The following is a 21,004-nucleotide window of genomic DNA, read 5'->3' on the forward strand; positions in this document are numbered from 1 at the left end:
TGATGGACAGGGAGGCTTGGTGTGCTGCGATTCATGGGGTCGCAAAGAGTCGGACACGACTGAGCGACTAAACTGAACTGAACAGTTGATCAAGTGACAGTCTACGTAGAACTGTTTGCTGTTCTACATCCTTAATTATCAGGTGGTAGTCCCATTCCCAGGTGGCTCTGGGCTTCCCAGGTGGTCCTAGTGGTAAAAGAACCTGCCTGCCAGTGCAGGAGACGTAAGAGATGCAGGTTCGATCCCTGGGTCAGGAAGATCCCCTGGAGAAGGAAATGGCAACCCACTCCAGTATTCTTGCCTGGAGAATCCCATGGACAGAGGAGCCTGGTGGGCTATGGTCCATAGCATCGCAGAGTCAGATATGACTAGAGAGACTTAGCATGCATACAGTCCTCATTCACTTTGAGCTAGAAATGACTGTTAGTCCTTTTTATTTTCTTCTTTTTTCCTTAGAATCATAAGTACCATTGTTCTTTCTTAATGTTTAAATAAGAATATGACTTTCAAGTGGGAACTAGAGTCACACAATAGAACTTGTGTCACACATGTCCCAAGGGGACATGGTGAGACCTTACAGTGGTTTTGAGAGTGAATGGAAAAATGAGGGCAGTGACAAGGGAAATACTAGAAATATCAGTTCAATTCAGTCACTCAGTTGTGTTTGACTCTTTGCAACTCCATGGACTGCAGCATGCCAGGATTCCCTGTCCATCAGCAGTACTGGGAGCTTGCTCAAACTCATGTCCATTGAGTTGGTGATGACATCCAGCCGACTTATCCTCTGTCGTCCCCTTCTCCTCCTACCTTCAATCATTACCAGCATCAAGGTCTTTTCTAATGAGTCAGTTCTTCATATCAAGTGGCCAAAGTATTGGAGTTTCAGCTTCAGCATCAATCCTTCCAATGAATATTCAGGGTGGATTTCCTTTAGGATTGACTGGTTGGATCTCCTGTCCAAGGGACTCTCAAGAGTCTTCTCCAACATCACAGTTCAAAAGCATCAATTCGTTGGTGCTTACCTTTCTTTTGTGGTCCAACTCTCACATCCATGCATGACTACTGGAACAAACCATAGCTTTGACTATATGAACCTTTGTTGGCAAAGTCTCTGCTTTTTAATATAGTCTAAATTTGTCATAGCTTTTCTTCCAAGGAGCAAGCATCTTTTAATTTCATGGCTGCAGTCACCATCTGCATTGATTTTGAAGCCCTAGAAAACATAGTGACAATATACTGACAGATAATGGCTTTCTGGCAGAAGGCAACCCTAAAGATTATTTATTACACACATTTTAGAAAATGAAGCAGCTACAACTCAGAAACATCAAGTATCTCGCCCAACATTATCCAGCTAGTTGAAATGCCTAATTGTCAGTGTAGTGGTTTCCCATTTACACCCTACTTCCTGTCTGTCTGCAGCTGGACAGGGGAGGGTGTTTCTAGCACATGAAGACAGCCATGCTGTCCAATTTTCCAGCATATCTGGTAGGGATGACCCAAGGCCTCTTCCCTTCCAGGTCAGGAATCATGAAAGAAAAAGTGATGGAAAAACTTTCTCAGAATCCCTTTACCTGTCTCTTTTCAACAAGGGTAGAAATGTCAGCATTCAGTTGCAGCAGGTAAGTACTGGACTCTCACATGACATAATTTCTACTTGAAGAGCACATAGAGTGGCAGCAGAAAGTGAGTGTACACCCCTGATTTGCTCATTATCTATCCCAGAACTTCTCCATTCTGCCCCAATCCTTCTTTCATCTCACCATTTTCCATTCTAATGAAATAAGGGATGTCAAAATGCTTCATGAATTTTACAAAGTACTGATGTGCAGCATCCTTGCCAGAGACTCAGCATGAGGTTGATTTCATTGGTGCAGCCTCCAAACACTGGATATTTTTGAACAGAAGAGAATGTGCGAGAAGTTTCACCCTTTCTGCAGCACCGTTGGATTTGAATGGAGTGCTGCTTCTTTAAAAGGGTCATTGATGAAGATTCCTTGGAATGCAATCATTAAACATTTATTGAGTATCTACAATGTGATGTCTACATTAAACATTTATTGAGTATCTACAACATATCTACTGTGTGCTGCAGTCCATGGGGTCGCAAAGGGTCAGACATGACTGAGCGACTGAATTGAATTGAAGAACGTGATATCCAGTAGACGAGGAGGAAGACATATATAAGGCACAATAAATTTATACAAATGGGAAAGATACAAAGAATTATTACATATCATGATGATTTCCATAAGAGGGACCCTAGGTATTATGGCAGCAAGGCAAATTGGGTGTTTAGATAATAATGAGATCAGAAGAACAGCTTCCTGGAAACGTTGACAGCAGCTAAGTTTTGAATGAAAAATGGGTATGAGCCATTCAGAGCAGAAGTAGAGAAGGTATTTCAGGCAGTAGGAACCACTCTGCAGAAGCATAGAGTATGAAGCAGCGCACTGCTGATCAGGAAACAAGTAATTGTCACAGTAGACCAGAGGACACACCAGGAGGTGGGTAAGCTGTGAGGCTTGAGGGATAAATTTGGACTAGGTTATGAATGTCTGCTAAAGAAACTAAAAAGTAAAATGAAAGTGTTAGTCGCTAAGTCGTGTCCGACTCTTTGCAACCCCATGGCCTGTAGCCACCAGGCTCCTCTGTCCTTGGCATTCTCCAGGCAAGAATACTGGAGTGGGTTGCCATTCCCTTCTCCAGAGGATCTTCCCGACTGAGGGATTGAAGTGGGGTCTCCTGCATTGCAGGCAGATTCTTTACTGTCTGAGCCATCAGGAAAGCCTGGAAAGTGTCTTAAATGCAATAAGGAAAATGGAGGCATTTTGAGAACTTGATCAGATTACATTTCTAAAACTTTTGTTTACCTTTGTGCTTTTAAAGTGCAAAGGAGAAGAAGGCAATTGCATCCCATTCCAGTACCCTTGCCTGGAAAATCCCATGGATGGAGGAGCCTGGTAGGCTTCAGTCCATGGGGTCGCGAAGAGTCAGACACGACTGAGCGACTTCACTTTTACTTTTCACTTTCATGCATTGAAGAAGGAAATGGCAACCCACTCCAGTGTTCTTGCCTGGAGAATCCCAGGGACGGGGGAGCCTGGTGGGCTACCGTCTATGGGGTCGCACAGAGTCAGACACGACTGAGCGACTTCACTTTTACTTTTCACTTTCATGCATTGAAGAAGGAAATGGCAACCCACTCCAGTGTTCTTGCCTGGAGAATCCCAGGGACGGGGGAGCCTGGTGGGCTACCGTCTATGGGGTTGCACAGAGTCAGACACGACTGAAGTGACTTAGCAGCACTTTTGAAAAAGCTTTTTTATTGTAGTAAAATATATGTAACATAAAATTTGACATTTTAACCATTTTTAAGTGTACAATTCAGTGGCATTAATTACATTCACAATGTTGTACAATCATCACCACTGTCTATTTCTAAAACTTCTCTATCACCCCAGTCGGAAACACTGTACCCATGAAACAATGGTTCTTCCTTCCTTTCCATGGCCCCTGGTAACCTCTAGCCTACTTTCTAGCTCTGAGAATATGCCTATTCTAGATATGTCATCTAAGTGGAATCATATAGTATTTGTCCTTTTATCTCTGGCTTATTTCACTTAGTGTAGTGTTTTTAAGTTTCACCTTCATTGTAGCGATGTAGCAGAACTTCAGTATTTTTTATGTCTGAATCATATTCCATTGTATATATATGCCACATCCTATTTATCCATTCATTTGTTGGTGGCATTTGGGTTGTTCCCACTTTTTGGCTGTTGTGAATAATACTGCTGTGAATGTTGGTGCATGAGTATCTGAGTCTCTGCTTTCAATTTGCAGTTCTTTTGATTATATACCTACAAGTCGAATTGCTGGGTCAGGTGGTAATTCTATGTTTAGAATTTTTTGAGGAACCACCAAACTGTTTTTTCCACAGTACCTTCACCATTTTACATTCCCACCAGAAATGTGTGAGGGATCCAATTTCTGCATATCCTTGCTGACACTTGTTATTTTCCATTAAAAAAAAAAAGCTATCCTAGTAAGTGTGAAGTGGTACAGATTTGTATTTTTAAAGGAGCACTCAGGAAACAGTATGGAGGATGGGCTGACAGAGGAAAATCCATCAGGCAGAGAAAACAGCAGAGAGACGATTGCTGGGGAATAGGTTTTCTGAGCACTGGTCCAAGACAGTAGCCTGGGCAGGAAGGGCCTGGAGAGGGAGGGACACGTTATGACACATTCAGAAGAGAGAATCTCTAAGATTCACTCTTGTTCATGAGGAAGAGTAAGAATTTAAGAAGCATCCAAATTTTCTGACTTGGACATGGATGGAGGATGGTATTTCACTCATTGATATTGAGGGGAAGATGATGAATTCAGTTTTGGCTACAAGGAGAATGTGACATTTATGGGAATCTTTAAGTAGGCCGTTGGATATAAGGGTCTGGAACTCAGAGTGGAGGCATGGCCTGGAGATGGAGATTCAGACATTGTTAATGTCTAAAGGAATAAGAGCGGTGACTGGCATGGATGCACGTATGGGTGCAGGAAAGATGGGGGAGGCTCAGGGAGGAGGGCGCCTACCCAAAATGTGAGGAGATGGGCTGTAAAATGAGCATGGCATTGCAGAAGGGAAAGGAAGAAAGTTTCAAAAATGAGAAAGGCATGGAAAGGAGCAAATCGGAGGAGTTGTTTTGACCGTATTTGCTTCCAATTTCATTTGTTTTTGCTTGATTTATGAGGAGGGCCTACATTTCATTCAAAATGCAGAGAAAGTGGTTTTCAAGGACACCTCCACTGTGTTTTGAAAAAGTTATATTACTTAGTATAAGAAGCTACACTAAGAAAATGCATCTGAGTAATGTGAATGTTATTAATATCAGTGAGCTTATTAAAATTCATAAGTAAAAATATCTTTACTATAGACCAAATGCCAGCATGAGGAAAACATACAAAGAGCAAATTTACTAATTGTCTAGGTTCATGTTGCAAAGGAATGAACTGTTTGACTAATGAGATCGTGCCTTTTTTCTGTTCTGCACAGGACCGTTAAAGTATATTTTGATTTCTTAAGTACAGTCGGTTTGGATTTCATCAAGGAGGCAAATTTAGTCAGTGAGTTAATTTGCTAAGATATGTATAATAAAAGCAAAAGCATGATTTAAAACAGTTAAACTTTACCTTTTGAAATTGAAGTAATATATATCTATATATGGGGCTTTCCTGATGGCTCAGCAGTAAAGAATCTGCCTGCAATGCAGGAGACTCGGGTTCGATCCCTGAGTCAGGAAGATCCCCTGGATGGGGCATGGAAACCCACTCTAGTATTCTTGCCTGGAGAATCCCGTGGACAGAGGAGCCTGGCGGGCTGCAGTCCACAGGGTCGCACAGAGCTGGACACAACTGAAGCAACTAAGCAGCAGCATATCTATATATGGGGATTCCCAGGTGGCTTCGTGGTAAAGAATCCATTTGCCAATGCAGGAGACATGGGTTCAATCCATGGATCTGAAAAATCCCCTGGAGAAGAAAATGGCAAGCTACTCCAGTATTCTTGCCTGGGAAATCCCATGGACAGAGGAGTCTGGTGGGCAACAGTCCATGGGGTCGCAAAGAGTAGGACTTAACTGAGCAACTGAGCACATATGCATATGTGTATATAATTCCAGGTCATTAGGAAGAAAATCATTCATCCTATATCATTATTCTCTACTTTAATCCTTAGATGTGAAGTCAGGCAGAAAAGAGAGGGGGAAAAAAAGCTGACTTAATCTAACACTCTCTATTGCTTCAAAAAGGCTGTTTAATTTTATACCACAGAGCAGGCTGATAATGAGAGAGGCATAGAGAAAGGCACATGAGCCTACATAGAATAAGCTTCACTGGCCTCCTGTTAGGTCTATGACCTTGAGCAGTAACCTTATTGGGCCTTAATTCCTTCATCTGTAAAATGGGGAGAGTAATAACTACATGGAAGTCAGTCCTGAGTATTCATTGGAAGGACTGATGCTGAAGCTGAAAGTCCAATGCTTCAGCCACCTGATGTGAAGAACTCACTCATTGGAAAAGACCCTGATGCTGGGAATGATTGAAGGTGGGAGGAGAAGGGGATGGCAAAGGATGGCATCACCGACTGAATGGACATGAGATTGAGTAAACTCCAGGAGTGGGTGATGGACAGGGAGGCCTGGTGTGCTGCAGTCCATGGGGTCGCAAAGAGTCGGACATGACTGAGTGACTGAACGGAACTGAACTGAATAACTACATGATTCTTAAATGCTGTCAGAATCAAATAACACATGTGAAAGTACTTTTGATAAAGTGTCATCAAAGCTATTTGTTTAGACAGTGCTAAGGAAAATCAAAAGCTTTTTGATTAAGCTTTTATCTTAGTGGTCCTTTTTAATTTGGAACATTTATATGCGTCTCTTCATAAATTTTATTAAGTCTTCTATACAGTATGTATTATCTTTTTTAAGCTGGAAAATATTATTGAAACCTCAAATAAAATACATCATATGAATAAAATAGTTCACAGGTAGATCAAACTCTTTTCAAAGTCTAGAAAATGATCATTGTTGAGTCTTCTAAAAGAGGGAAACTTGGCAACATGAGTCAGAAGCCTTAAAGTAGTTATCCATACATTGTACATCTGAAGGTTTACCCTGGTGGCTCAGACAGTGAAGAATCTGCCTGCAATGTGGGAGAACTGAGTTCCATTCCTGGATTGGGAAGATACCTCAGAGAAGGGAATGGTTACAAACTCCAGTATTCTTTCCTGGAGAATCCCACGGACAGAGGATCCTGGCAGGCTACACTGCATGGGGTTGCCAAGAGTCAGATAAGACTGACTACCAAAGTTTTATCCTAGGAGGATAATCGAAGATGCATGGACCACAGTGGTATTAGGCACACTATTTATAATATTGAAAAATTAGAATATTGAGATAGCTAGTAATATAAAATTATTAAATAAATTATAGCATAGCTAACCAACAGGCCACTATTTAGTCATTAAAAATTATGTTCTTCAAGAATATTTAAAGCTAGGAGAAAATATTTATGTTATAGTGTTAAGTGAATCAGACAAGACATGAAAAATTTTACACTGTCATCTGAATTTTATTTTATATATTTATATCAATATGTACACAATATAGAACACAAATCTATATAAATACCCTCCATGCTCCACAACTCCCCCCCACCCCCATGACTAAATTAAATAGTCAAAGCTGTTTTTATGTATCTAGATAGATGGCTGGGCTTCCCAGGTGACTCAGTAATAAAGAATCCACCTGCCAATGCAGGAGACTCAAGAGATGCAGGTTCGATCCCTGGGTCAGGGAGATCCCCCTGGAGAAGATCATGGCAACCCACTCCAGTATTCTTGCCTGGAGAATCTCATGGACAGAAGAACTTGGCAGGCTACAGTCCATGGGGTCACAAAGAATCAGACACGACTGAGCAACTAAGCACGCACACAGATGCATCACTACGAAAGACGTGTAGGGGAGACCCACTAATATGTTGATTGTAATTATTTCCAGATGAGATTATGGAAGCTTTACTGTGAATTTTTTAAGTGCCCTTTCAAAAATTAATATACTTGGGAATATATATTTTAAAACACATATTTGAATAAAAACTACTCAGCCTGCATGATTTTTTAATGTGGAAAGTATTTTATCACCATCACTTTGGTAGTGGTCTGGTGACTACATTCTGAATGAATAAATACACTGCCATATATGTACCTGTATGTAAGTATATATATACAAATATTTATATACACACATATATACATTTAGAATTTTCTGCTAAGGCATATACTAATGTGAAAATTAATATGATTGGCAAGTAATCAGTTTCCAGTTTTCAAAATTATTTCTTATTGTCTAGATGAATTTTCAGACAAAATTAAAGGTCTTAGAGTTTTAATAAATTTTCAGTCTATGTAATAGAGCTATTACAACATTTTTGGCTAAGCCATCCATTGTTTTAAAAATTGCTATTTTATTTAATGTTATTTCTATGAATGCACTCCTTTTCAAGATTGGCATGGCATGATTTCTAAACAGAGCAGCAATTATTATTCACTGTTGCTTCACATAGTTATTGTTACCTGATGGAGATGAGGTACCTGTCAGCTTTGGTACAAGAGCAGCTCACCCAGACAATACTGATCATTTCAATTAGGAGCTCAGGTAGCATGTATAACTAAAGACTTAATAGGAATTAGGATGATTGAACTTAATCTCACATTTATTTCTCAAGAATTACTGAAGATCTGTTTCTTGTAGTTTGATACTTTATCTTGCTTTTTTGAAGAATGGAAGATGGTGAACAACAAGTAAAAATTAAGTCCTTCAGGTACAATGAACCATTGAGAGGGTGTATGGTGGGTGGGGAAGGTCACATATGCAGACCATCAGCTGAAGCAAACAGTGATGTCAAGATAGAATAGATTCATGAATATTAGGTTTTTCTCATCTGTTCTGCTCTGAGATGTAGTGATCATCATATACCTTATACCTTTTTTCTCTATCTACTTGGATAACATTTTGGCTTATGTGTCTTTAAATTTTTCTTAGAATAGCTATTTATTAAAAACAACTATTATTTCCTTGAAGTACTAGAGAAAACCTAATTCATCCAATAGCAAATCAGAATTACTTACAAGGAGCTTCTGATTATTAGGATTCCATCGTCATAAATTCTGTCAATTGTTTCATCATATTCTTTCAACATCAACAAATATTTTTCTACCTCTGGCAACATGGCCAGATCTCAGTTTTGCTTTTTCTCCATTTATTCTTTTTTTTTTTTTTAAATAAGACTTTATGAAACACTGACATGGTTCAAAGTGACATGGTACAAAATCCTCCTAATCACAGGATTAGGAGCCAGAGCCCTGATAAATTATTAAGCAGAAAACTGTTCTCTGGGTAGATATACCTTTCTTTAATAAAATTCTCCAAGAAATCTTTTCAAGTGCACCCCCTTCAAGTAAAGTACCTTATTCAAAAACTGGCTATCTCACCTTCCTCTCTGTTTCCTGGCTCCCAGCACCACCATTCCTTATTTCCAACTGATGAAAACTGTTCTCATCAGTTCTCATCTCCCTCAAATCCTGGATCTAAGAGAAGACACTTCTGCTGTATGTTCCTGGAATCAGGCAGCTCTGTCTACTGCTACTGTCTGTGTTAACAGGTAATACTGTTAGAAAGAAGAGGTGAACATTCTTCACCTTAGAGGATAACTATTACATTTTTAAAACATAAATCTTTAATATAAAAATTGTTCTTGAATAGACCATCGTATCCCCTTTATTGATCACAACCTCACATGGTGAAGGTACTTGCATAACTCAGTGAAACTATGAACGGTGCCATGTAGGGCCACCCAAGAGAATGGGTCATGGTGAAGAATTCTGATGAAACATGGTCCACTGGAGGAGGAAATGGCAACCCACTCCAGTATTCTTGCCTAGAGAACCCCATGAACAGTATGGAAAAGCAAAAAGATATGACACCAGAAGATGAGCCCCACAGGTTGGTAGGTGTCCAGTACGCTACTGGGGAAGAGCAGAGAGCAATTACTAGTAGTTCCACAAAGAATAAAGCAAGTTGGGCCAAGTGGAAACGATGCTCAGTTGTGGATGTATCTGGTGATAAAAGTAAAGTCCGATGCTATAAATTACAATATTGCATAGGAATCTGGAATGTTAGGTCCATGAATCAAGGTAAATTGGATGTGGTCAAGCAGGAGATAGCAAGATTGAATGAACACTGACATCTTAGGAAACAGTGAACTAAAAAGCATGAGAATTTAATTCAGATGACCCTTATATATATAAGGGTGGATTTAATTCAGACGACCCTTATGTATACTACTATGGGGAAAAATCGTTTAGAAGAAATGGAGTGGCCCTCATTGTCAACAAAAGTGTCTGAAATGCAATATCTGGATGCAATCTCAGAAACGACAGAATGATCTCAGTTCATTTCTAAGCAAACCATTCACCATCACAGTAATCCAAGTCTATGCCCCAACAGGAGAGAAGAGAAGTGAAAGGCAAAGGAGAAAAGGAAAGGTATACTCAACTGAATGCAGAGTTCCAGACAATAGCTAGGAGAGACAAAAAGGCCTTCTTAAATGAACAATGCAAAGAAATAAGAGGAAAACAACAGAATGGAAAGACTAGCAATCTCTTTAAGAAAACTGGAGCTGTCAAGGGACCATTTCATGCAAGGATGGACATGATAAAGGACAGAAACAGTAAGGACCTAACTTGAGAGTCCCTTGGACTCTAAGGAGATCAAACCAGTCAATCCTAAAGGAAATCCACCCTGATTATTCATTGGAAGGACTGATGCTGAAGCTGAAACTCCAGTACTTTGGCCACTTGATGGGAAGATCTGATTCACTGGGGAGAAAAAAAAAAACAAACCCTGATGCTGGGAAAGATTGAAGGCAGGAGAAGATGGGGGTGACAGAGGGTGAGATGATTAGATAGCATCACTGACTCAATGGACATGAATTTGAACAAACTCTGGGAGATAGTGGAGGACAGATGAGCCTGATGTACTGTAGTCTCTCACTTAAGTCTCTAAGTCTCTTGCGATCCCAAGGACTGTAGCTTGCCAGACTCCTCTGTTCATGGATTCTCCAGGCAAGAATACTGGAGTGGGTTGCCATTTCCTTCCCTAGGAGATCTTCCTGACCCAGGAATCTCCTGCATTGTAGGCAGATTCTTTACCAACTGAGCTATGAGGGAAAACCATGCTATAGACTATGGGGTTGCAAAGAGTTGGACACAACTTAGTGACTAACAACAGCAGACCATAGTACGAGTGAAAGTGAAAGTCATTCAGTCGTGTCTGACTCTTTGCGAATCCATGGACTGTAGCCTGCCAGGCATCTCCATCCATGGGATTTTCCAGGCAGGAATGCTGGAGTGGGTAGCCTTCCCCTTCTCCAGTGGATCTTCCCAACCCAGGAATGGAACCAGAGTCTCCTGCATTGCAGGCGGATTCTTTACCAACTGAGCGATCAGGGGAGCCCTATATGTTTCACAGATGATAAAATGTTGGGGTGGGTGTATATCTTTGATTTCAAGAATTAGGTTATTCTACTTTTGATACTTTACTGTGAACATTTGTCTGTTTCTCCTATAACACAGATATCATGGCAACTCCAGAGTTTCTATATAAGAAAAGTTTGGGGAAGTCACTCTAATGGAAAAGGGGAAAAATAAGAGATTTGTCCTGATCTATTTTTAGAGACTTTAGATGAAGGAGTGAAAGGAAGGGGAGAAGCACTGATGGAGCTGACAACCCCCCACCCTCCTCAAAAAGACCATTCTTTGGCTAATGCCTGGAACAAAGTACATGCTTTGGGATGAACAGGATGGCATTTGAAGTAGTAGTTATCCATTCACATATGCATTCACGTATGCTAAGTACATCTATTTATGTACAGGTGAATGAATGCATGCATGAGCCAACTTTATTTTTAAAGCTGCAGAACCCTTTGCTTAATGAATTCTTACAGCAGCTCTATCATACCCCCACCCCCACTCCAGGAGTCCTTCATTTCTGCTTTCCTCCACATGACTCCCAAGACCCCTTCCAAAGTTTCAGACTTTGGGGAGCACAGTCTGAGGATCAATTTGCTTGCTCATAGTTGTCTACATTTAATTTGAATGCAGCTTCCCTGGTGGCTCAGAGGGTAAAGCATCTGCCTGCAATGTAGGAGACCCAGGTTCAATCCCTGGGTTGGGAAGATCCCCAGGAAAAGGAAATGGCAACCCACTCTGGTACTCTTGCCTGGAAAATCCCATGGACGGAGAAGCCTGGTAGGACACGAGTGAGCAACTTCATTTTCACTTTCCCTTTAATTTGAATGCCATCCTGTTCATCCCAAAGCATGTCCTTTGTTCCAGGCATTGGACAAAGGTGAATGGTTTTTTGGGGGGCAGTGCACAAGGAGGTTGTTAGCTCCATCAGTGCTTCTCCCCTTCCTCCCACTCCTTCATTTAAAGTCTCTAAAAATAGATAAGGACAAATCTCCTATTTTTCCCCTTTCCCATTAGATTGACTTCCCCCAAACTTTTCTTATGTAGAAATTCTGGAATTGCCACGATCTGTGTGTTGTAGGAGAAACAGACAAATATTCACAGTAAAATGTCAAAAGTAGAATAACCTAATTCTTGAAATCAAAGATATACACCCACCCCTCACATCTTATCACCTGTGAAACATGTCTTATCATCGTTATCTTCCTGTTTATTGAGAGCATTTTTCCATCTTTGTGATGCAGTAGATAATGGTGCATCTTACAGCTGATGGTGTCTTAGACTTGATGAAATGTGGTAGTGGTATATTTGATGAAACAAAGTACTGAGGTGGCTTTGAGAGGGATGTTAAAGAGAGCTTCCCGGAGAAATAAGTCACCTGGGTTTTGAAGCGGGACTAGGATTTTCTTCGAGGAATATAGGGAGGAAGGACATTCTAATCCTAGAAGAGTGCAAGACATAGAGGACATGGGAGCTGACTTCATGTGTTGGAGGATAGAAAGTTATCTGGCACTGCTGCTCTACAACACCCAGACCTGTAGGGCGAAGGAATGGAGAGGTGAAACCAGAGATGAAGGCATGAGCCAGGTCATGAGAACACTGGGATGTCATTAGGGAGTCTGGACTTTCCTCTTTGGCAGTGAAAATGCATGCTAGCATCCCTTATGCAATGGGATTAGATGATTTTATTTTAAAACAATAATTCTGGAAGTCATGGGTAGGATAGAGTAGATAAGGAAGATACTTGAAGAAGCAGTAATATCAATTCAAAGGCTTTTAGGGGTTGTGCAATGAGTATCATGGAGCTTCCCAAGTGGCACAGTTGTAAATAATCCATCTGCCAGTGCAGAAGACATGGGTTTGATCCCTGGGTCAGGAAGATCCCCTGGATAAGGAAATGGCTACCCATTTCCGTATTCTTGCCTGGAGAATTCCATGAACAGAGGAGCCTGGCAGGCTACAGTCCATGGGGTCACGAAGACTTGGACACAACTGAATGACTAACACTAAGACAGTAACAGGTGGATGGAGAGAAGCAAAAGACACCTTTAAGAAATCATTTTAAAACAAGAATTTATAGGAGTTTGTGATTATTTGGTTCTTCCAGGTGAAGAAGGATAAAAGGTCTAGCATGAGTCCAGTGGTGTCACCAATCAAGATAAGCCCTATAAAAGGAAAAGGAGTAATCAGGGCTGGCAGAGGAAGAATTAAAATGAGGCCAGTTGCAAAGAACGCATTCAGTTTGGGATTTGTTGAGTTTTAGGGTGCTTTGAATCACTGATATGCATCCTTCTAGTTCTGAAGGTCTGGAATTGGATGAGGTATGAATGAGATAGGGATTAAATGGTTAAGTAGCTTATGAGTTGCTGTAAAGCCTTCTGAGAGAATGGGATCTCTCAGGGTGAAGCTATAGGGGGAAGAACGAGTAGTGCCAAGTAAGGGATCTCAGGGTACCAGTACTGAAGGACAGAGGAAGAGCTGAGGCGGGAGGATGGAGGAGCAGAAGCCAACGAAGACTGAAAAATGCCATCAGTGTCCAGTGTAAGGCGGGGAACAGCTGGGGTTGCATAAGATGCGGATGACTTCTGCTAGAGTAGTTTTAGTGGAGTGGGGGCTGTGGGAGGTTGCTTTAATAGATGGAGAGACGCCTGGGAAGTGGAAGGTTGAGTGAGATGACAGCCTCAGGAAGCTGGCCAAGGAGGGAAGAGGGAAGGGGGAAAAAATCTCTAGATTTAGGGAAAAAAATTTTTCCCCCTAAAGGGAAGAGATTTGAGCCCATTTATTGACCTGTAGAAGGAGTTGTGAAAGAGAATGAGCTCAAGATGCTGGTTACTGTTCAAGGGAAGACCAGAGAAGTTAGCTTTGAATAGAAGGCAACACATCTCTTTCTCAGGGGCTTCCTGGGTGGTGCAGTAGTAAAGAGTTTGCCTGCCAATGCAGGAGATGCAGGAGACTCGGGTTTGATCCTCTGGTTGGGAAGATCCCTGCAGAAGGCATGGCAACCCACTCTAGTATTCTTGCCTGGGAAATCCCATGGACAGAGGAGCCCAGCGGGCTACAGTCCATGGGGGCACAAAGAGTTAGGCATAACTGTGCACACACGCATACACGCATATCTCTTCCTCTAAGAGGGAAGTGGAAAAAAGAAATCCACCTCACCTCTCATGTGCTAAGTCACTTCAGTCGTGTTCGATCCTATGTCCAACTTCAGTCATGCGACCCTGTGGGCCATAGCTTGCCAGGCTCCTCTGTCCTTGGGATTCTCCAGGCAAGAATACTAGGGTGGGAAATCTTATTACTTGCAGATTTCAGGGACTAAGATCAGAAGGGAAGGAGCAAGGGTAGTGCAATGGGGGTAGGGGCAGGAGGTGGAGGCTGGTAAAAACAGTGTGAACAACGCCACTCCTGTCGCAGCCCGTCCTGCCTCATCCCTGAATGCCATCTGCAGGGTCAAAGTCAGGAGGACGAACAGCGGGAGCTTGCCGGCCCCACCCAGGCTCCTGCTAGTGCCCCTGGGGTCCCTGAGTGTCTGCTGAATGTTAAATATAACAGAGGCGCTTTCTCCTTCTTAGAGAAGCTCATAGCCAAACTGAAAAGCGGAGGAGAGATAAAATGAACAACCTGATTGGAAAACTGTCTACGATGATCCCTCAGTGCAGTCCTATGGCCCGGAAACTGGACAAACTGACAGTTTTAAGACTGGCTGTTCAACACTTGAGATCTTTAAAAGGTGAGTTGGAAGACGGCCTCCACACTCGGGTTTGTAAAGTCTCCCCTGTAATTGAGGTCCCTGGTTTGTTGTTTTAGGCTACTGAGATTTTATACAAATGTGTCTTTCAGCTTCATGGATATTCATTTTGATGCTCATCCATATTCCATAGGTGGAGAAAATACTAACTTGGATGTCAGAAAAGTTGGTTTCACTGAACTCTTCATCTTAGGTTTACTCTGTGAACTTGAAAAGTCTTTACATTTTTACTTGTCTTCCCAGGTATAATATTAAGGTGATGATACTTGTCATGCATACCTAGTTTAGAAGTTCTGAAATATTTAGTTATGATAATTTAAAGTTATTGTCAGATTTCCATTATTAGAAAAGAAAAACTCTTTAAGCTCATCAATTTCTCTTAAAACTTCATTCAGACTTGTAAGTAGTACCTGAAAATGCATCATGCCTTACTATTAGTGTCTCCACTTACTAATATAGTCTCACATAAACCAAGATAGTCTTACATATTGGGTGAAGGAGGTCCTCAGCTGATGAGGATTGAGGTATGCATGATCATTTCTGACTTCGAACTCAAAAAAATAATTTTATTTACTTATTTGTGTACTTTTGGCCATGCTGGGTCTTTGTTGCTGTGTGGGCTTTTCTCTAGCTGTGGTGAGCAGGTTTCTCACTGAGGAGGCTTCTCTTGTTGAGGGCACGAGGCTTGCGGTAGCTGTGGCACATGGGCTCTGTAGTTGTGGCTCCCAGGCTCAGAGCACAGGCTCAACAGTTGTGGTGCACGGGCTTGGCAGCTCTGTGGCATGGGGGATCTTCCTGGGTCAGGGATCGAACTCATGTCTCCTGCATTGGCAGGTGGATTACCACTGAGCCAGGGAAGCCCTGAACTTGAATTTTAGATCTAAGTGTAATAAACATTCTGTGTACCTGTGTAGTTAAAATCACATCTGGTTTGGGAACAAACCCGGTCCAACTTGAGGGACAGAACGATGGAAATAGACTGGGGTTTTAGATACAAGAATATTGGTGACATGAATTCATTTTGATACAGTCTGAAGACCTGGGCAGTGAGTTTTCTGCAGACTATAGAGGAGACTCTGAAGGCTCGGTTTTGTAAAGATCTGAAAGATTATAGTGAAATCTTGCTCAAAAAGTATTAAAAAGGAATAAGCAAAGGAAAGGCAACAGTCTTATTTAGATTCTGTCCTGAACTGCATGCCAGGAAAAGGACAGTCTGTTTCAGGGAGAAGGAAGTTCTGTGGCCAAAACACAGATTTTGAAAGTTGACTTAAAGTGGCTTAGAGGAGAGTGATGTTACCTGGATTCCACGTGCAAACTGGAGCCCAGACCAAGAGGATCTTACTTCATAATGAACCAAAAAATCCTGACAGATCTCAGATTGGAGGAGGAAGGGACATCTACAAATTAGGAAGTAAAACTAGAGACAGCTATTACAGGGCTATTTAATAGTAGTTTGTGCAAGTTGTGCCTTAAAGCACCTTCCTTAAATCTCTGCAGATGGTAAAAAACTGGCTTGTGCACTCCCACCGAGCACAAGTAGATCTGGAGAGCAGGCTGTGGGGAAAGCAAGTACAGCTCTCGATCCCTTCAGTACAGAATGCACAGCAGGCCTGGGGTTGGGGGACTGCCTGGCAGGCCTCCTTCTGGGAGCACGATTGGTGGTCTTTTGTTCATAACAGCCCATTGTGAAAGAAGATTCTCTTTTATTCACAACTAGGCCTTGCATAAGTTGTGTGAATATTTCTCTTAAATCTGTTAGCAATGAACATGAGCAGGTTCAACTGAGGTCATTTGATTGCAACCCTAAAATTATCCAACAGTTTTCACATTCACGGCTTTCTGAGGGAGGAGGACCTGAGGGAAAAGCTATGAATCAGCAACCTAATTCAATACGTATGCACTGAGCATCAGCTGAGTTCTTGTTCTGTGCTGGGGTTAGGCAAATGAAGGAGGCAAGGTCTCTGTGCTGGGGGCGGGGGGTGCGTCGTGGATAAGGAATAGACCCAGGGAGAGATTATTAACACCCAGTGTGATTAATGATACGTGGAAGTATGCATGGGATGTGCTGCAGGGCAAGCTCAGTAAGGAGGAAACCCTGTCTAAATCCAGATGGGGTTCTTTGGAACATAGCATAGATTTCACCATTGGTCCTTGTAAACTGAAATGAGATGGTCTTATCCTCATCAGACCTTAGTGCTACCCATGGATGAGATGACATAGAGCAGCTGGGGCTTCATTCCAGTGCTCTGGCCAGAGGGTACCCCAATTCCATCCCCAAAATGCCTAGATGCCATGAGAGGGTTGCATGTGGATGGTCTACAGATAATTACTCTGAAGACAGAGGATGTGAAATGATTTTTTTTTCTCTACATTCTACAGCAGTGCATCTCAAATTATCTGGGGAAAGGGCAAGTATTCCCTTTCCCTATCCATTGTAAAATACAGCACAATTAATTAAGGGGAAAATGCTCATAGACTGGTATGTCCCAGCAGTTCTACATTTCCATGTGTGTGTATGTTAGTCTCTCAGCCATGTTGGACTCTTTGCAACCCCATGGACTGTAGCCTACCAGGCTCCATGGAATTCTTCAGGCAAGAATACTGGAGTGGGTAGCCTTTCCTTTCCCTGAGGCAGGTCCTCAGGGACGTCCTTGAGCACAGTGTTTCTTAATGGTGGAGGTGGTGGTCCGAGGATGAAGAAGAAGAGTTGTTATTGTCATATTGATCCTTATTTATCCTTATCATGATAATGATCATTGTCATTATTACTGTCATATTGTCATTTTCAATGATGATGAAGAACACAATAAAATAAAATGACAAATGACGATGAAGAACACAATAAAATAAAATGACAATAAATGACAATGAAGAACTTAGTAAAAGTAAGTCATCATGTTCTGCATTTGTTTTTGCCACTAGAATCTGAGAATCAAATTTGTCGCTGCCCGATGGCAGGAGTACAGAATCGCACACCATACATTGTTAGTTCACCATACATTGTTAGTTCACTTCACCCTAACTTCAGCTCTACACTGACTGCCGTCTTTGCCTCACTGTCATGTCCTCACGTCCTCACTCATCTATTTAGCCAGGGCTCACCCACTCTGGCCGACTGACACTGACCAGGTTACCTCAGCACAATTCTGCCAACCTGGCTTCAAGCCAGCCTGCAAGTGTCACTGCCTCGCTCACACTGATTTATTCCTGTGCCAGCCGAGCACTCAGGTCTGCATCTTTAGCCTTTGCTCAATTCCCTCCTACAAGTCTCCTGGGGACTGATAACAATAATAATAATAACAAGAAGTCATGTGGGGAGATTCTTTGAGGGCTACCTAGAAGGTAGATTCCAAAAGAGCTTTCTTTTGCTTATGTCAGGCCTTGTAAGGATGCTGCCAATCTGAGAAGAATTTACCAAATCATTCCATGAGGATTTTTTATTTTCTGGTTTTGTTCTTTCCCCACCACTTAGGTAATTGGTGTTGATGATTTAGTGGCTAAGTTGTGTCCAACTCTTTGCAACCTCATGGACTATAGCCCACCAGGCTCCTCAGTTCATGGGTTTCCCAGGCAAGAATATTGGAGTGGGTTGCCATTTCCTTCTCCAGGGGGATCTTGTCAACCCAGGGCTCAAACCTGCTTCTCCTGCATTACAGGCACTTTCTTACCATCTGAGCTACCGGGGAAGCTCCAGGTAATTGGTGAGTTTGGGCTGTAAATTCATCCAAAGGCCAGTTAATGGTTAGCCTGTATCAGAGTGTTACCCCCATCTTTTTTTTTTTTTTTTGCAAAAACATCTTTCTTTGAAGTCCCTAGGAGGGGTTGCTGTTTAGGGAAACTGGGAAGCCTAAGGAAGGGAAATTTGATTTACTTTTGAATCACCCTTGCTTAGAGTTACCTGGGCTGGGTGAACAGTCCTCTGCGCCCCCTTGTGGCCATGGAGGGCTTTCCCTGTAAGACTTGGTGGATGTCCTCAAGACAAACATATTACTTTTAGTTCTTCCTTTACTTCTCTCAGGTCAAACTTTTACCTAGGTTTGACCTGATCATCTCGCTGGATGTAGCACAAGCTGGAATCAAGATTGCTGGGAGAAATATCAATAACCTCAGATACACAGATGACACCACCCTTATGGCAGAAAATGAAGAGGAACTGAAGAGCCTCTTGATGAAAGTGAAAGAGGAGAGTGAGAAAACTGGCTTAAAACTCAACATTCACTAAACTAAGATCATGGCATCCAGTCCCATCACTTCATGGCAAATAGATGGGGAAACAATAGAAACCGTGAGACTTTATTTTTTGGGGCTCCAAAATCACTGCAGATGGTGACTGCAGCCATGAAATTAAAAGGCTCTTGCTCCTTGCTCTATGACAAACCTAGACAGCATTTTAAAAAGCAGAGACATTACTTGGCCAACAAAGGTCTGTCTAGTCAAAGCTATGGTTTTTCCAGCTACTGGAAAAAAAGATTATAAAGAAAGATTATAAGAAAATTATAAAAGATTATAAAGAAAGTTGAGTGCCATAGAATTGATGTTTTTGAACTGTGGTGTTGGAGAAGACTCTTGAGAGCCCCTTGGACTATAAGGAGATCAAACCAGTCGATCCTAAAGGAAATCAGTCCTCAATATTCATTGAAAAGACTGATGTTGAAGCTGAAACTCCAATACTTTGCCCACCAGATGTGAAGAACTGACTCATTGGAAAAGACCCTGATGCTGGGAAAGATTGAAGGCAGGAGAAGGGGCAACAGAAGACGAGATGGTTGGATGGCATCACCGACTCAATGGACATGAGTTTGAGCAAGCTCTGGGAGTTGGTGATGGACAGGGAAGCCTGGTGTGCTGCAGTCTCTGGGGTCGCAAAGAGTCAGACACTACTGAGCAACTGAACTTAACTGAACTGATCTGATCATTCCTTACCCTTTTCCAAGCTCTTCTGGTTGCTTTTGAGACTTTCCTTTCAACATGATGAACTCTGTGAAAGGGCTTGAAATGAATGATTTCATTTATACTTTATACATTTTGTATACTGTCAGAAGTCTCCATATGGTCTTTAAAGGTTCATATAGAAAATCCTATGAACCCATAAAATTTGCTTAGAATTCAATAATCTTCCTATTCAGGATAATTCATATGATCAGGTGGTTTTTTTTTTTTTGAAAGGAGTATTTTTTATTACTTATTTGACTACCTCTGGTCTTAGTTGTGGCATGCGGGATCTTTGTTACCTCATGTGCACTCTTTTGGTATTGTGCTTGGACTCTCTAGTTGTGGCACACAGACTCCAAGCATTCAGGCTTCAGTAGTTGCAGCACATAAGTGGGCTTAGTTGCTCCAAGGCATATGGGATCTTAGTTCCCCAACCAGGAACTGAACCCACATCTCCTGCATTGCAAGGCAGATTCCCTTAACCACTAGATCACCATATGATCAGTTTTAGGAAGCTAAGAGATTATAAAATAACCAGAGTCTTGAATATTGTTGTGTGTTATTATAATGTTATAGATAATATATTGCATTTTTATCTCTTTTCAATATACAGCTTTTACTATCTGTACATTTGTGTATAAAGGAATAAGTAGCTCTAAGAACTTATCTGAAAGCAGGAAATTGTAATCGAGTATCAAAAAAGAAAGAGAATAATTATAGAAGAGATCTTAGACTATGCTAGAAAAGAAAATACCATCATCCTTGTCATTACCAATAGCAGCCCCAGAATTGCTAATATTCACTGAGCATCTACTATATTTCCATCTCTACTTGATTTTCAGTTAACTATATGACTTCTTTATTTTTAGGTATGACAAGTTGTTACCCAGGAAATAATTACAGACCTTCATTCATTCATGATAATGAGCTCAGACACTTAATTCTTAAGGTAAGTAAAGAGATATGCTTGTCTAAGTTGTATTGTCCTTTCATTTTTGTCTGAATAGGAGGAAGATTTTCTTCAGTTCACTTCCTATTGTAAATGTACAGGAATATATATTATGTCAAATTTCCTTTAAGATAAAAATTTAAGTTATCACAAGTAACCATTGTATCCGACTCTTTGCAACCTCCTGGACCATAGCCCGCCAGGCTCCTCTGTCCAAGGAATTCTCCAGGCAAGAATACTGGAGTGGGTTGCCATTCCCTCCTCCAGGGAATCTTCCCAATGCAGGGAT

At 41.6% G+C, this 21,004-nt stretch overlaps 1 protein-coding gene across 1 annotated transcript in view; it reads left to right on the forward strand.

Annotated features, from left to right (window-relative positions):
• The window catches only part of ARNTL2 (aryl hydrocarbon receptor nuclear translocator-like 2), a 65,021-nt gene that overhangs the window by 3,127 nt on the left and 40,890 nt on the right, over positions 1 to 21,004 (forward strand). The window contains exons 2-5 of the mRNA XM_010856015.1: positions 1,521 to 1,622; positions 8,338 to 8,379; positions 14,659 to 14,816; positions 20,636 to 20,715. Coding sequence (XP_010854317.1) covers positions 1,521 to 1,622; positions 8,338 to 8,379; positions 14,659 to 14,816; positions 20,636 to 20,715 — 382 coding nt within the window. The remainder of the gene's footprint in view (positions 1 to 1,520; positions 1,623 to 8,337; positions 8,380 to 14,658; positions 14,817 to 20,635; positions 20,716 to 21,004) is intronic.

Source organism: Bison bison, unplaced genomic scaffold (assembly GCF_000754665.1).
Source record: "Bison bison bison isolate TAMUID 2011002044 unplaced genomic scaffold, Bison_UMD1.0 scf7180017864370, whole genome shotgun sequence".
In the NCBI taxonomy this organism is placed as follows: domain Eukaryota; kingdom Metazoa; phylum Chordata; class Mammalia; order Artiodactyla; family Bovidae; genus Bison; species Bison bison.